The sequence below is a fragment of the Aulonocara sp. 'chitande type north' Nkhata Bay genome, linkage group LG4 (assembly GCF_057382095.1).
Source record: "Aulonocara sp. 'chitande type north' Nkhata Bay isolate Kocher_YH1m ecotype deep benthic linkage group LG4, A_spYH_male_GT1.1, whole genome shotgun sequence".
In the NCBI taxonomy this organism is placed as follows: Eukaryota; Metazoa; Chordata; class Actinopteri; order Cichliformes; family Cichlidae; genus Aulonocara; species Aulonocara sp. 'chitande type north' Nkhata Bay.
In genome coordinates, this window is record NC_141347.1 from 28,028,155 (window position 1) to 28,044,556 (window position 16,402).

The 16,402-nt window shown below is 39.9% G+C and overlaps 1 protein-coding gene across 1 annotated transcript; it reads right to left on the bottom strand.

Annotated features, from left to right (window-relative positions):
- Positions 1-6,085: 6,085 nt before the first annotated feature.
- On the bottom strand, positions 6,086-7,904 carry gper1 (G protein-coupled estrogen receptor 1). The gene has a single exon (XM_086290723.1). The coding sequence runs from the start codon at positions 7,469-7,471 to the stop codon at positions 6,407-6,409; it is 1,065 nt and encodes a 354-aa protein (XP_086146849.1). The 5' UTR covers positions 7,472-7,904; the 3' UTR covers positions 6,086-6,406.
- Positions 7,905-16,402: the final 8,498 nt, after the last annotated feature.

Below are 16,402 nucleotides of genomic sequence, written 5' to 3' on the forward strand. Positions count from 1 at the left end.
TGCACCTTACTGCTTGTGAGTAGTATAAATAAATGGTCTCTCATCCAATTAAACCTTTTAAAGGATTATCAAGCCATCACTGAGCAACAAGTGGAGTTTAAAGCTCCAGTCAGAGAGGGCCAGAAAACCAAGCTTCATCTTAGAATCAGTTGTTTTTCATGTTATGTGCTGAGTGTTCATTAAATCTAACCGATTTCAGGCCAACTTTCTGTTATGTCACAGGATTTAAAAAATATGCTTGAATGATGAATTATCTGGAATGACAGATAAAAATCAATGTGATGTAGTTTGTAGTAAGTAAGCTTTGATGTAGTAAGTTATGTTATGAGATGGTGATATATCAGATTGTTTTTTCTGTTTCTTTATTGTTGAAAAATCTAAAGGAGTAGTTGTTTTGCTTTTTGCATCTTTCTCAGCTTACCAGAATTCCACATTAAATTGACATCAGGTAGTTTCAGGGGTCTTTACTCCTGTATCTGGGAATATAATCTGCACTGTTCAAGTTCTTTTTTTCCTGGGATTTTAATGTACAAATGCAATTATACAGCTCATCCATTATTCAGCTGCTCAGGTGCACCGAGTGCACTGCCTTATATTTATGCATAAGCTCCAGAGCATCCCGTTGTAATTACATTGACATGCCCCACCTATGCTAAGCTTACAGTTAGACAATGTTGGGAATGTTTGTTATGTAAAAATAACATTTAAGGAGCGGAATCATATTTTTCAAGCATTATTTTTGGTATGCTTTAAGCAGCTCATGTTCATAGCAGAGGATAGATTCTTTTTAGATTTCAGCAATACGAATCCTTCAACATACAGTAATGTGCAAAAGTCTTGAGCCACCCAACCTTTCTTTTATATTTTATTAGGAAAATGAGAAATAGGTGCACAGTAGGGCTGCTCGATTATGGCAAAAATGATAATCACGATTATTTTCACTGAAATTGAGATCTCGATTATTTGACAATATTTATTTAACCCTTTAAGACCTACCATAGAACCAAGTCCGCCAGAGCTTATATTATTTTTTTACATGTTGTAGTGCCATTTGTGGGAGCATTTCAAGTTGCTATACAACTGTTATAGCCCATATTTTAATAATATGTATGCATTATGTCCATAGTAACTACATAAATTGCAAAAAAGTTGCAATAAACTACAAAAAAATTGAAAATCGGTTTTGTTTTGTTTTTTTACATATATTTCTACTTGGAGAAATTTAAGAGGTTTATCCCTCAAAACTTTAAATACAAAAAAGTTGCAAAAAATAGTTTACAACAACAGGAAATTTATTTTGAGTGTCTTCATAGTTTTATTTTGGAAATACACCAATTTTTATATACACTGCAGGAAAAACGAAAAAACAATCCTATGATGCAAATTTGCAAAGAAAACAGCAGGTGCATCAAAATAAACGATTTCCAGCAGTGCAATTTGAGTTCTAAGCATCCCAGAAACTATTCAGAAAAGTCAAACATGACCAGTATAGGCTTTTAAGGCCTACAAGTAAAAAACTACATTTCCGCGAAAATGACGTCACTTCCGGTTTCGGGGAGGAAATGGCCGACATGTGGGAAGTGTTACGAACAGCTGATCGGATCGGCAAAGCGTGTTTCTGGAATATTATGTTTTTGTTCCTGCAAGCGCTTTCTATGCAGTTTTTGCAAAGCTTTATGTGGAAGGAAACCGTGACCGAGGACAAGCTGATGGCATCAGATGTAAGTACAACTCCTCCGGTTTCATATGCAAAAAAAATTATTGCGCTAGCTTACACGGTCCAGGTTCTACAGGGATTTAAAAATAGTTACACAAAACGGAGTGTGCTGCTCTGACCGGCTTCAATGACTTTAAAAAATAATATAAAATAGTGTGCAACACCACTGAAGTTTTTTTTTTTTACCTCTCTTTTCAACCAACAGCAGTCACTCTCCTCTCCAAATAACTTCTGCTTAGCTTTCCGAGCTTCCCTCGGGTCCTCTTAATCAGCGGTCTCCAACCTTTTTTGCGCCACGGACCGGTTTATGCCCGACAATATTTTCACGGACTGGCCTTTAAGGTGTCGCGGATAAATGAGGGAGGGGCTAATAATCGGCTCAGTCATTTTTAATGATCGTTGAAAGCCCAGATTGTAATCGTGATTAAAATTCGATTAATTGAGCAGCCCTAGTGCACAGCTTTATTGAAATGTGCAAACACGCATGGAAATACTGTACATAAAGCTAAAATGGAGTTAATAGAAATATTTTGAGCTTAAAAGTCAGTGTCTGGTATGACCACCTTTATTCTTCAACATAGCTGGAACTTTCTTAGACAAGCTTTCTTGTAGTTTCTTTAAGCAGTCTTCAGAAATAGGTCTCCAGGCTTCTTGAAGGACATTGTTATTATGCAATATATTACAATATAACATACCTTGAGGAGACTGCTTTTGTGGTATATAAATAAAATTCAATTGAGTTGAATTGAATGTAATGCTCTTCTTTAGATGTTGGCTGCCCTTTGTTCTCTTTTCTGTCAAGATGATCCCACACTGCTTCAGTGTTGTAGTCTGCACTCTGGAGGCCAATCCATGACTGATATTGTTCAATCGTTCCATGCTTTTACTGGATTATCAGTATGTTTGGGATCATTGTCATCCTTGAAAAATAAAGCCATTGCAAGTCAGATATTTTCTAGATGGCATTGCATGGTTGATCAAACTCTGACTGTACCTTTCTGTGTTCATATTTCCATCACTTTTGGCACAATGTCAAACACCAATGGCTAGAATTCAGCCTCAAACCATGACAGAGCCTCCACTGTGCTTTACAGATGGCTGTCAACACCTCTTTCTCAATCTTCTCCATACATGCTGATGAAAAAAACAAACATTTTGAATTTGGAATTATCATTCCATGAGACCTGTTGCCACTATTTTTCAGTTCAGTTCTTGTGTAATACCTGGCATACCTCAGCCTTTTCTATCTGTTTCTCTTCCTTGATAATGGCTTCTTGACAGCCACCCTTACTTGTCTGAGGCTTTGGCAAACAACAGATGGATCAACTGAAGGGTCAGATGCATCTCTCAGGTCCTCTGTCAGGTGTCTGCTGAATTTCCTCTTAATTCTTAAGGACAATACTTTGAGAGACTGTTCAGACTGAAGACACATAATTGGTTCATCCCTTCAGTTAGCTAACTTTTGAATTAGCTGCTTTGAATGATTCACAAGTCTATGTTATGGTAAATGGCCTGTATTTGTATAGCACTTTACTAGTCCCTAAGGACCCCAAAGCGGTTTACACATCCAGTCATCCACCCATTCACACACATTCATACACTGGTGATGGCAAGCTACATTGTAGCCACAGCCACCCTGGGGCGCACTGACAGAGGCGAGGCTGCCGGACACTGGCGCCACCGAGCCCTCTGACAAACAAAAACATTGTTCTGAAAATGGTCCGGTAAAAGCACTGGATTCAAATGACGTGGGAAAGAAGAAGAACTGTTAAAACCCTCCAGAAAGAGCGAAGAACTGTTGCTGAAGACCACTTTAAACAATTACAATCGATTGTTTTTCCTTGGAAGCAAACTATGAAGAAATAAAGCAGATCTCCGTCTTAAGGAATGACCAAAAATTCAAACATTGGATAAGTCAATAGTATTTCATTTTGTGCTTTTATCAAATGGTTCTTGCTTATTGTGCAAGTCAGAATTATCAAGAGGAAGGACTGAATTTAGGCAGTGGAAAAGTCGCACCCTTTTCCCTTCTGTGACGTCAGCCACCACAACCCTTTAACCTTCCTCAGTAGTCTCAGCTGTTCACATAGTTCACTGAAAAGCTCTTCTCACAGTTGTGTGTGTTTATATGTGTACAGATGGGGGGTTTTGCCTCTCCTTCAGGGCTTAACAAAGAGGGTCTTGCCTCTGGAGTCTAGGTGTTGCTTGTTTATATCAATGAACTTGACAGTCCTCATTGCATTATTACTTGCCTGTCTTCCTGTTTCTGTGCCCTCACGGCACTGTTATAGCCGTGTGCCGTTTACAGAACATTATAAATCTTCAGATAATGTCTACGTTCATATAAATTTTCCAAATATACAATCTGTGCTTAATCTTTGTTAAGATTAACAGATTTATGGACAGGTGTGAAAAGCAGAGCTTGTTGAATGGGGAAAGTGCAAAACAAAAAACCAAAATTAGCGTAATGGAAACACTAGTCGAGAGAATTTTTAGCATCGTGCACTGCAAAAAGTTTAGCATTTTTTGCGGATGTCTAATAAACAATCACTGAAGCAATACTGAGAGTAGCTTTCCCAGGCTGAGGGCCCGTTACAGCTGGAATAACAGTTTGTGGTTTGGACTCCTGTTTTTCCCAGTTACGCCATTATCTTTGGTCGCCTAATGCACACACACACACACACACGCACACACGCACACACACACACACACACACACACACACACACGGCCTGCAGGCTGGCAATACACAGATTGTGTATAAAGATAACCTGGTTGTGATGGCAATTCCTGTATCCAGTATTCATAATGCATGATACTGTAAAATGTTTGCTTTTGTAAAAATGTAAATAACACTGTTAATATGCTTTGAACCATGTTATAATAAATGATAAAATATATGACTAGAAGCACTTGTGAAATTAAGAAGGAAGTGCAGTACTACACAAGAATTTACGACGTTGATTACAGATCAACAAACAAATTATGACAGGTTTCATGCAACGCCTCAGGGACCATACAGTTGAAAATTTGTACACTGCACCTGCTCATTTGAATTAAATTAACCTTTGTGGTCATTATCTTAATGTTTATAATGTTCTGTCAAAATCATTTTGTCAATTTACAGGCAGCTATATCGCAGTGATGGCCTCTGGGAACACAGTGAATCTGGAACAAACACATGTCTGACTGGCCAAATTGTGTTACTGTCATTAGTTGTTTGATTCTACCTAAAAAAGAGAAGTTTTTACCTTGTAAATAAAATATGTGGATGCAGTATGAGAAGATGAAATGTTGTCTGTCAAAGCCTCGTACTTAGAAATTAAGAATATATGTTAAAGAAAGCCTGAATGAAGCAGCAGCTTTATGTTGTTAGCATTGAATGATATGTTTACTCAGTCTCCTGCTCTTCTGGCAAAAACAACACCTGCCTCTTTGCTTTACCGTCATGCTAACAGGAACTGACAAGTGAGGTAATAACTGCAGCCATCTTTAAACTGAGCCCTGATCCCGATTCTGACATTGGATTCAATATAAATATGAGCACAAATGTTCTGCTTATCAATTAAGAAATAGAGATTGTGTGTTAACTTCTATTTCCTGAAAGATCTACAAAATAATCTCAATATTTAAAACTGGTTTATTGATGCTATCAATAACTTTGACTTTCAGTTCATGGAAAAGTGGGACATCTTCTTTATTTATAACAATAAAGTAAGTTTGTGAACATGTGTTTGCATGCTCCAGTGAATGTTTAAAGTGGACCTATTATGCTTTTCTTTGTTTTCTGTCATGTTAAACATGGCCAACATTTCAGGTTGCTAAATCCATGTAAAAGAAATGTAGATTTTCATCCACTTATAGCTCTTTATGAGGCTGGTTATACCAAATATGGCTGTCAGAGATAGATCTGCAAATCTTTTGCTTGCGAGGGGCAGCTAATAAAGAAGGAGCTACGTCTTTTTTTGCAGGGAGCTGAACTGAGGGGCTGAATGACCCCCAGTATGAGATAAATATGGATTATTTGGAGCTGTGAATCATGCAAAGTCACTCCAGTAGAGTAAAAACATAAAAATCTGGAGTTTTAAATAAGTTTAATAGGTCCACTTTCACTAAACATGGCAACATTTCAACAAAAGTAAAGAAAAAACTTAAAAGCAGAAATAAATAGGCACTGCATTGTCTTAGACAGGAAGAGAGCAAAGACGGTTGCTAATTTAGTTCCAAATGAGGCCACATGATGGTGTGGATGTGTAGGCGTCCTTATGCTATATATATATATATATATATATATATATATATATATATCAATCACACAGGGTGATATATTTATTATATATATTATATTATTATTATTATTAATCTCACTTTGCCAGACTTTAAATAGCACATACCAACATCTTGCTTGTCATTCATTTTCTGATGCCACACAGAGAACTTAAGGAAAAGTAAATTTGGAGATTAGCATGAAATAGATTTTATATACTGTATTTGTGTGTTTGATATTTACTAAACACCTTGTTTTCCTTCTCATGGTGTAAATCCTTAATTTTTTTGTTCAGAAAGTGAGCAGATTAACTGAGACACTGGCACAGCTACTGTATGAGGCAAAGCTAAATAACAGTTGAAGAAAACTGATACGTAACTTTGATTTGACGCAAGTTTGTGTAACTTTAGTAACTGTCTCTCTTCACACCTCTGACACCTCACCCCTGACAGGGAGGTGTAAATCAAGACCATGGTGGCAAAAGCGGTTCACGGCCGACCAGCTGGCCTTCTGCTTAATGAAGAGACGCAGCTTGTCCCTGAAGGTCTCTCCTAGAAAGCTGTAGATAATGGGGTTGAGGCAGCTGTTGGAGAAAGCTGCCAGATTAACAATGTGGCCTGTGAGCGGGTAGTCGTGCCACAGGGTGGTAGCAGTCCTCTGCGATGGGTCAGCTGTGCCCTGCAGTAGCTGAATGCTGATGAAGACGTTCTCTGGCAGCCAGCAGATGAAGAATACCAGAACCACCACCACAATCATGCGCAGAGCCTTCTGCCGCCGTGGCCACAGTCCACGGTGCTTCTGGGCCCTCATGAGAATTCGCCCAATCAGAGAGTAGCATAGACCAATGATGGAGAAGGGCACCAAAAAGCCAATGGTTACCTCCAGCCACTGAATCTCAAAGACATTGGCGAAACAGAAGTGCACCTCACCTCTGTGCTGGGTCTGCACAATGGTGAAGGGGAGAAGCGTGGCCAGGATGGAGGCCATCCAAATGAGGCCACAGCTGAGCTTGGCGTGCTGCATAGTCCTCAGTGGGTTGCTGCTCATGGAGCTAGCCAAGGCGATGTACCTGTCAAAGCTCATCCACGTGAGAAAAAAGATGCTGCTGTACATATTGACCTGCAGGAAAAGTGACATGAAGGTGCAGAGGACGGCGTAGTCGTAATACTTTTCATTCAGATTAAAGACCTCAATGAGGGAATCTGCCACCAGGATGAGGTCAGCTACAGCCAGGTTAACAAAGTAAAGATCGGGGATGGTCATCTTCTCTCTGTGGTTCAGGTTCACCACCAGGATTAAGATGTTACCAATAAATCCAATAGGAAAAAGGAGGATGGTATACAGGCAGGAAAGGAAGAGACCAACGATGTATGACTGGTATTTGTCTGAGTTTTCGCTTAAGTCTGTAGCATTGTATGGATATGAAGTGTTCAGTTGTTCCGTACTGTTTACATATATCCAGACCCAAGAGATTGTCTGCCCTTCCATACTGTCTGTGGTCGGCCTGTCCTAAATCATAAGCCAAGTGTAAGTCACCTGTAGCTGCTACATCATTACACCACAGTAGTTCCCAGCTTCGCCTCTTCAAAGGGTGAATCATCTATGCTGTGACGGCATGCTGGCAGAAGTCAGGTGAGTGGAGAGAATCTTTTATGGCTTCTTTGACCCCATGCTTACATCAAGTTTCATCTACCAAAAGATTTTTGAAGCCGAACAGGAGCGCCTCCATGTCTTAAAATGGCCATTGGCCCTCAGCTTCTCCAATTCACATCACAACTGCAGTCCTGAGATTAAAGGGTGGCTTTTTTTTCTCCTCTTTTGAGTCATCTGATCTGAGTCCTGATTTGTCTCTTCAAGTCCACGTGTATCTCTATTCAGCAGGCTTTGACCCAAGATGTTATTGCTGTGACACCTGAGCTGTCTGAACAAAAACGCCCCTCCAAAAACAACAACATGAAAGACAATTAGGGGTAAAATCTTGGAAAAACAACACAAATCATTATAATCATGATACAAATGAGATATATCAGGTACATAACAGTTACTTAAAAATACTATCAAAGATAAAACATGAAAATTATACACCTTAAACAGAACATTTAGGGGAATAAATGAATAGCAACAACCAAATGTGCACATTAACATTCAAGCTTTAGACTTAAACAGATGCATTGAAATCCTTCTTTAAAATCCTCAACCAATCCGAACACCCTCCCTGGTGAAACGCAGAGTGTATTCTGTATGGCAAACTTGACCTTTAACAAAAATTCTCAGCTCCCAGGGTTTTATTCCCATCAGAGTAAACCCCTCTGCAATATTAATGCACTCTTGGGAGGCAAATATCATAAATTAATGTGTAGACTATGAATCTCACAAAGCAATATGTGTACAGTATTTTTTTATCTTTACTTTAAATGTCTCTGCTCTTTAAATGCATTGCACGTCATGATTGTGCTGCTAATTAGACTTTTCTATTAAACATTTAAAGGCAGTGCAAACCCTGAAATCTGATGGCAGCATTGATCAACAATTCACTTTATTCCTATATTTTTTCAACAATCAATTAATCAGGGTGGAGAATTTCAGTAAAAATCATCTGACATCTAAGAAATGTAATATATTACAGCTTTCTGAGTGATTACTCAAGTTGAAGACCATGATACATAACTTACGTAACTGCATTCACACAAGAGAAAGCCCCATTCACAGTGAAATTAACTGAGTACATAGCGTAACACCCACACGTGATGTGCTATTTTCTGTCTTTTTAAGACAAAACACATGAAATACATAAATCTCCAACCAGTACAAAGAATTTGGTGATAAAAAAAAATACACTTACATATAAATCTAGCATTTATTGCTCCTTCTTGCTTGCCTGGTGTAGAAGTCAGGGAGCCAGAGATTTGTATATCCCATGTCCAGGCTTCTCCTCTGCACCACCTGCTGTTTGGCCCAACCCTGCCTGGAAATGAGGGGAGGGCGGGAGGCAAGAGATGATCTGTCACGCATAGTTTGTCAACATGCTTCATTTCATTATCTTACTCTTTCTCCTCCGACTTAGTGATTCCAAGGATCTGACAAACATCTAAATCCTAAAATCACAGAATTGAACAGGATGCGTGCTAAACTTTAAATCAAAGAAAAGTTCTGGCAACAATTAGATGCAGCGTGGTATTTACCTGGACACAACCAGCTTGTGTTGTTATAGAAACCACATATTGTTTTAAGTATTTGTTCACCTGGGTAGCCTAGCATTTAGTCCTAGGGCCAGTGGAAAAATACCAGGCATTACCTTGCTTTTTCATTAGTATGCTTGTATAATAAGTAAAGAATTGATTTTTTATGTACAACAAAAAACAGTGACGGTTGCTTATTCAATGCCCATGGTCAATACGACAATTACACCCAGATAAATCTTTAAAACGCTGTGAGGTGTCACTTTCAATAAGTGGGAAACAAAACAGGCATTTTGCTACTGGCCAGGGTTTAACATCAGTATAATTTGTGCTCATTTCTATTACACCTGAGACTATGGAGAGCTGTTGGATGTAGTGTTGGCTGATTTGGCATCTTCCTGAACACTCAGATGGATTAGCCACAGATACCTACAATTATTCCAGACATACAATAACCATGTGCTAAAACAGAGCTATTTACTGAGAAGACATCAATGTGAAATTAAATTATGCTTGAAAATATAATAGATTAAACTATCCCAGTATAATTATTGATGCCCTAAGCCTACAGTGGGGCAAAAAAGTATTTAGTCAGCCACCGATTGTGCAAGTTCCCCCACTTAAAATGATGACAGAGGTCAGTAATTTGCACCAGAGGTACACTTCAACTGTGAGAGACAGAATGTGAAAAAAAAATCCATGAATCCACATGGTAGGATTTGTAAAGAATTTATTCGTAAATCAGGGTGGAAAATAAGTATTTGGTCACCTCAAACAAGGAAAATCTCTGGCTCTCACAGACCTGTAACGTCTTCTGTAAGAAGCTTTTCTGTCCCCCACTCGTTACCTGTATGAATGGCACCTGTTTGAACTCATCATCTGTATAAAAGACACCTGTCCACAGCCTCAAACAGTCAGACTCCAAACTCCGCCATGGCCAAGACCAAAGAGCTTTCGAAGGACACCAGGAAAAGTATTGTAGACCTGCACCAGACTGGGAAGAGTGAATCTACAATAGGCAAGCAGCTTGGTGTGAAAAAAATCAACTGTGGGAGCAATCATCAGAAAATGGAAGACATACAAGACCACTGATAATCTCCCTCGATCTGGGGCTCCACGCAAGATCTCATCCCGTGGGGTCAAAATGATCATGAGAACGGTGAGCAAAGATCCCAGAACCACACGGGGGGACCTGGTGAATGACCTGCAGAGAGCTGGGACCAAAGTAACAAAGGTCACCATCAGTAACACACTACAACGGCAGGGAATCAAATCCCGCAGTGCCAGACGTGTTCCGCTGCTGAAGCCAGTGCATGTCCAGGCCCGTCTGAAGTTTGCCAGAGAGCACATGGATGATACAGCAGAGGATTGGGAGAATGTCATGTGGTCAGATGAAACCAAAGTAGAACTTTTTGGTATAAACTCAACTCGTCGTGTTTGGAGGAAGAAGAATACTGAGTTGCATCCCAAGAACACCATACCTACTGTGAAGCATGGGGGTGGAAACATCATGCTATGGGGCTGTTTTTCTGCCAAGGGGACAGGACGACTGATCAGTGTTAAGGACAGAATGAATGGGGCCATGTATCGTGAGATTTTGAGCCAAAACCTCCTTCCATCAGTGAGAACTTTGAAGATGAAACGAGGCTGGGTCTTCCAACATGACAATGATCCAAAACACACCGCCCGGGCAACAAAGGAGTGGCTCCGTAAGAAGCATTTGAAAGTCCTGGAGTGGCCTAGCCAGTCTCCAGACCTCAACCCCATAGGAAATCTGTGGCGGGAGTTGAAAGTCCGTGTTGCTCGGTGACAGCCCCAAAACATCACTGCTCTCGAGAAGATCTGCATGGAGGAATGGGCCAAAATACCAGCTACTGTGTGTGCAAACCTGGTAAAGACCTATAGTAAACGTTTGACCTCTGTTATTGCCAACAAAGGTTATGTTACAAAGTATTGAGTTGTATTTTTGTTATTAACCAAATACTTATTTTCCACCCTGATTTACGAATAAATTCTTTACAAATCCTACCATGTGGATTCATGGATTTTTTTTTCACATTCTGTCTCTCACAGTTGAAGTGTACCTCTGGTGCAAATTACTGACCTCTGTCATCATTTTAGGTGGGGGAACTTGCACAATCGGTGGCTGACTAAATACTTTTTTGCCCCACTGTAAAGCATTACGATCTTTACTGTGTTTTAATAATGTAAAAGACATAGCAGTATTATTGAAGGGACTTTTAAGGGACAACAGCAGCATGCAACAGCAATATGTCGCAGAGCTTCATGTCGTCAAGGAGCTGTGTTTTGGCAGTGAGGATATGGTACAGCAGAGCAACAGTAGCAGTCTGAGGGAGCAGACAGGGTCAATACAGCAGCTGGAAGCCCTGCTGGTGCAAACAACTTTGGGGTTTTGACAGGAGAGTGGACAACAGAGAGCTGTTTCTGTGGGTTACATAAAAGAGGATTTTAGCTGCGGTAGAAGGTCAGCACAGCAGCACACATGAAGAAAGACGAGAGCAGCAGGTCCGAGAGGTCATGCAGTCAGCCAGATTGGTGTGATTGTTTTTTCCCCAGCTACCTGAAATCTGAGTTATTCAGTCTGCGTGACTTCACACAGATAAGGGGAAAGCGGGGATGTAGTGGTCAAATGTGCAAGTCAACAAAACCAAATTCATGATGACTGCTGAAGCACACTTAGTTGTATTTGTTTTAGTAGAGAACAAATACCTCACATATGCCATTCCCCACCAAAGCACGATAAAAAGCTGAAAAAGAAAAGGTAGGGCACTGACCGATTGTTGGATTTCTCTGCAGTATAAAACACTTCTGAGAAACAAATCAGGCTAAAGGTTACATAAAGTCTGGGCCTCATCTGGATAAGGTTTTTTGTTTTTTGTTCCAGCAAGATCTTGCACGGCTGAAAAGATATTGAGCAAGACACTTTTTAAAACTTACTTAAAAATGCTGCAGGAAATCTCTGTTTTCCATATTTTGCTCTTTATTATACAGATAAAAAACAAATCATTATACCAGTTTTTGCCTTTTTCATGATCTGCATAACATAGAATTTCCATACTGTGCTTCAAATATATATTTCTGTCTTGAGGCGTTTCAACTGGACTTACAGTATATGCTCAATGTTGTCAGAAAGGTTGCAGTTCATGCTTATGTCCACTGGATGGCCCACTGGCATTAACAGTGATTGATGTTGGAGTGGGATGAGCAGTGGGTTACAGGAATCCGGTAAAAGTCTTCTGTGGTGTTTACGATGATTTATGAAAGTGTCTGAGTGTTTCAAAGTATTAAAGCAGGTCAGATGTTGATGTTTTTATTCTAAAAATACACAGCAGGTCAACTGATGAAACTGATGGATAAATGCACGATGAATCAAACATTTCTTTTGGTCTCATTTTTTAAAAATTGAGCCATAAAATTCTGTCATAACTACAAAACATAGTATTGTTATAACTCCTCTTTAAGAACTAGGCTAAATATGGAAGCAATACTATCAGTACAACCAGTGTTAATGGGAAGTTTTGGGGTTTAACTGCTTGTGGTTGGGGGAGTGAAAGTGGGAGGTCTGGAGGAGGGAGGGTACAGCACCCTCATCTGCCTCCACTTACCGGTCTGATGTGCTGCTGGCTCTATTCAGCATCTCCCACAGCCACAACCACAAACTCTGAATGGAACATCCTGCCTGAGTCCAGCTCCTCTGCACTGCTTCCAGGCCTATGTTTGATATTTAGCTGATGCTGGGATTTTTATTGTTAGTCTATTTTTTTTTTTTTTTTTTTTTTTTCGTTTCTGGAGATGAGAAGCAAAAAGAACAGGTTTGGCAATGGAGGAAGGGTGGGTTGAAATCAAAGCATCTGCCCTGGTGCACATGTTTCCCCAGAGCTGAAGCGATGCGATGGGCTGAACATGAAGGTTCCTTCCTGAAGCTTTCTGGTCTGTTCTGAATTTATTATGGTGGGAGATTTCAAACGTGTCAAGGCCAGACCTTCCACCATGTGAAAGGAACCGTAGCCCTGTTATTCTGCCATTTATCAAGAACATGTTCACCATGTTCTTGATAAATTGCAATCTTTAGATTTGTTTTTTCTTTTGTACAACTGCTATCTTTTTGCTGTGCTCCTGCCTTTTCACTTCCTTTGCCCTATTTAATGTATTAATTCTTATTCTTTTACTATCATGTGGAGGGTTTTCCTTGCCTGCAGTCAGACACTTTCGCTCTCTCTTTCTTGTGGCTTGGTTGCTCTAGGAATTCAGGATTTGACGCCACTTCTTCCCCTTTTTCTGATCCCAGCGTGAGATACCTGCGTGAGAACTGTAACCTGTTTGGTCTTGCTCCTGCCTTTACATTATATAGCCCAGTTTTCATCCACATTAAGAAAAAAACAGCGGTGGGTTAAGGTTTGTGTGTGAAATGTGGATGAGTGCCAGATAAAACATTTCAAACGGCAAGCCAAATTCTCCATCTTCATAGGTGGTCTCTGATACTGTGTGTAAGACCGAAGCCGACCCTCATACTTCTGGTCTGGCTGAACCTTTAAAGGAGAAAAACAACATTAAGACTAATGTAGCACATTACGAAATCTGTGCTATGTCAGCATTACTCCATTTCCAGACACATGCTGGTACACTTAAGAGCTTTTCCTGGTGCACTTAGCAAAATAAGGACGAAAGTGTGAAACTTGTAACCTGACACACTTCACACTTCACGCTTTGCTTTTATTCCAAGCAGATAATCCATACCAGATAATGTGTATGTGTAACTTTACAGTATATGGCAAAAAAAGTCGTTTGACATTATTGGAAAAGATCTTCTATATGCTTTCCTTAATGCACCTGCAGGCCTGGGGGAGTTGGTATCAAGTGCAACATGTTGCTGCATAGTTCCTTGAGGGCTTTTAGTTGGTGTGCAGTTGTTTGGGTTGTACGCGGTTTGTATGTTTCTTTGGACATAATCATGTGGGCTTGTAAACATGTCCAATTACCCAATTGTAATCAGCAACACATATGAATAATAATCCCTGCGTGCATGACAAGTTTCCTGCTCTTTAAGAGTGACAAACAACTGACAAACTCAGTAACTGATGAGTGATGGTTTGTGCTTTTTGAGTTAAAAAGCTCCGAGAAAGTTCAATCCTCAGAGATGGAAACAGCAGCCATGACAACCATGTTTTTTCACTTCATTATCATATCATTTCCAGATGCAGTGCACATGATTCAAGACCCCCCCCCTCTTCCCACTGGAGATCTTATGTTTGCCTCTATATTTTGGTCTCTCAGGTATTATTAATCCACACACTGTTGTGCAATACAGTGTAACTGCTTCCTAACTGTAATATGAACATCATAACCGATTACTTCAGCCTGTTCAGATTTAACTGAAAAGTTGGCTGTTTATAGTGTGATCCTGCTAACTCACACACTTCAAGCTCTTACTTGCAGACATTGGCGCAGCTCTAGTGTGTAGGGCATTGTTATTAGATGCCTACACAACATTGTTTTGTGACAGAGAATAGCAGCAGCCTCGGACTGTCAGACCCACAGAATGTTGGGAATGCTGCTATTTTCCCCAGCCTGTGTGTCCTGGTTAAAGGGTCCCTCCACAAAAGATGTGTTAGCCATGTGGTAAGCAGGAAGGGAGCTGTGGCATTGTTCACAATCGCTTTCACTGCAGCTTAGAAATACAGGACAACCTACACAACTTTCACAGTTCCCTCCCAGATCTGATAAAGGTCTGTGGTAGAGCAGGGCGATATGGCCAAAAATATTTATCACGATATACATTTGAAAATTTGCGATAACGATATAACTGACGATATAATTGATGCGAGACAAAATACTCCACAACATTACTAGCGCAAAAAGACAACCTTCCATTAATTTTCACTTAAACAAGAAGCTGGTTTTTATGTACATTAAAGCTTTATAAAAATGTAACAGTGCAAATGCAAATTCCTTGCTGAAAGTTTAACCAAAAGGCATTTCCAGTAGAAATGGGCTGACATATCCTGAGCATAACCATATATAATATCCACTGAAGTTAAAAAGAGGTGCTTTGCAACATTAAACTGTAGTGTGCAGTACGTATTTTTTGGACCATAAGGCACATTGAGCTAAACAAAGCAGTTAGATAAATCAAACTTTATTAAACTCATTCTTCTTGCTTCCTCCACTTCTGTACCATTGATTCATTGATGTTGAATTCTCTGGCAGCTGCTCTATTCCCATGTTGTTGCAGTATATTAATGACTAGCCTTGTATTGTGGATGGATTATCTCAGTTGTTCTCCTGACTGACGTTTGGTCCGTTTACAGCATCCTGCCATGCGATTGCATTTGTCTCTAACCATGAGGAACCTTAGTGTTCGTCCTCCAGCTTCACTGTTTATGTTATGCTAACATAGCTGTGTCGCTAGCGATCACGTAGCACATCATTATATACCAGCTAGCCCAACTTCAGTAACCCTACAAACGTCACTGCTGTTTAGTTTCCTGTCTTCATTTATGTTGGAAGTGATAGCAGAGCTGTACGTTTGAATTTTTTCAGAAATCTCTCAGTCAGAACATGCTATATCATGCTTAGGTAACTAGCGAAACTAGCGAGCTAACTTCCGCTAGCTTCCTGCTAACTTCTAACTCCGTTAAATGTAATACATTTTGTTTTCATGGATGCCTGGAAGTTAAACTGAATTGTTACACCTGGTAAAGCAGCAATGCTGATCGTTTTATTAAAGATGAAAGAATTTAGACAGTTAACTCTCAGTGATGCTGCAGTGTTTGTTTGACCTGAAGTGTACTGAGTTTAGGACCCAGATTACTCCCAGATTTAAGAGCATCTTAGTCCGACAAATACAACAATAACGACGGCCGCTTGCATGTTCTGCAAAAAAATGTGCTTTGTTGTGTATCTGACGGACAAACACCAAACCAGTTCCACATCACTGAAGTTGCACCATTTTTACAAACCAATTCTGGTTCATCTGTTTCACTCAACAATCGGCCATGTGCGTATGAAAACAAAGGCACTGCGCATGCGCGTTTTACTCATATTCTATCGCGATATTTCATTTTCCTATCGTTGCCTAACATTATACCGGTATTACCGTGAACGGTATAATATGGCCCAGCCCTAGTCTGTGGGATTAAGTTGCAGACATGCACTCAGTCTTCCTTAAAAAAGAAAACAAAAAACAATGCTTTTCACTCTATGCAGCCTTCATCATTAA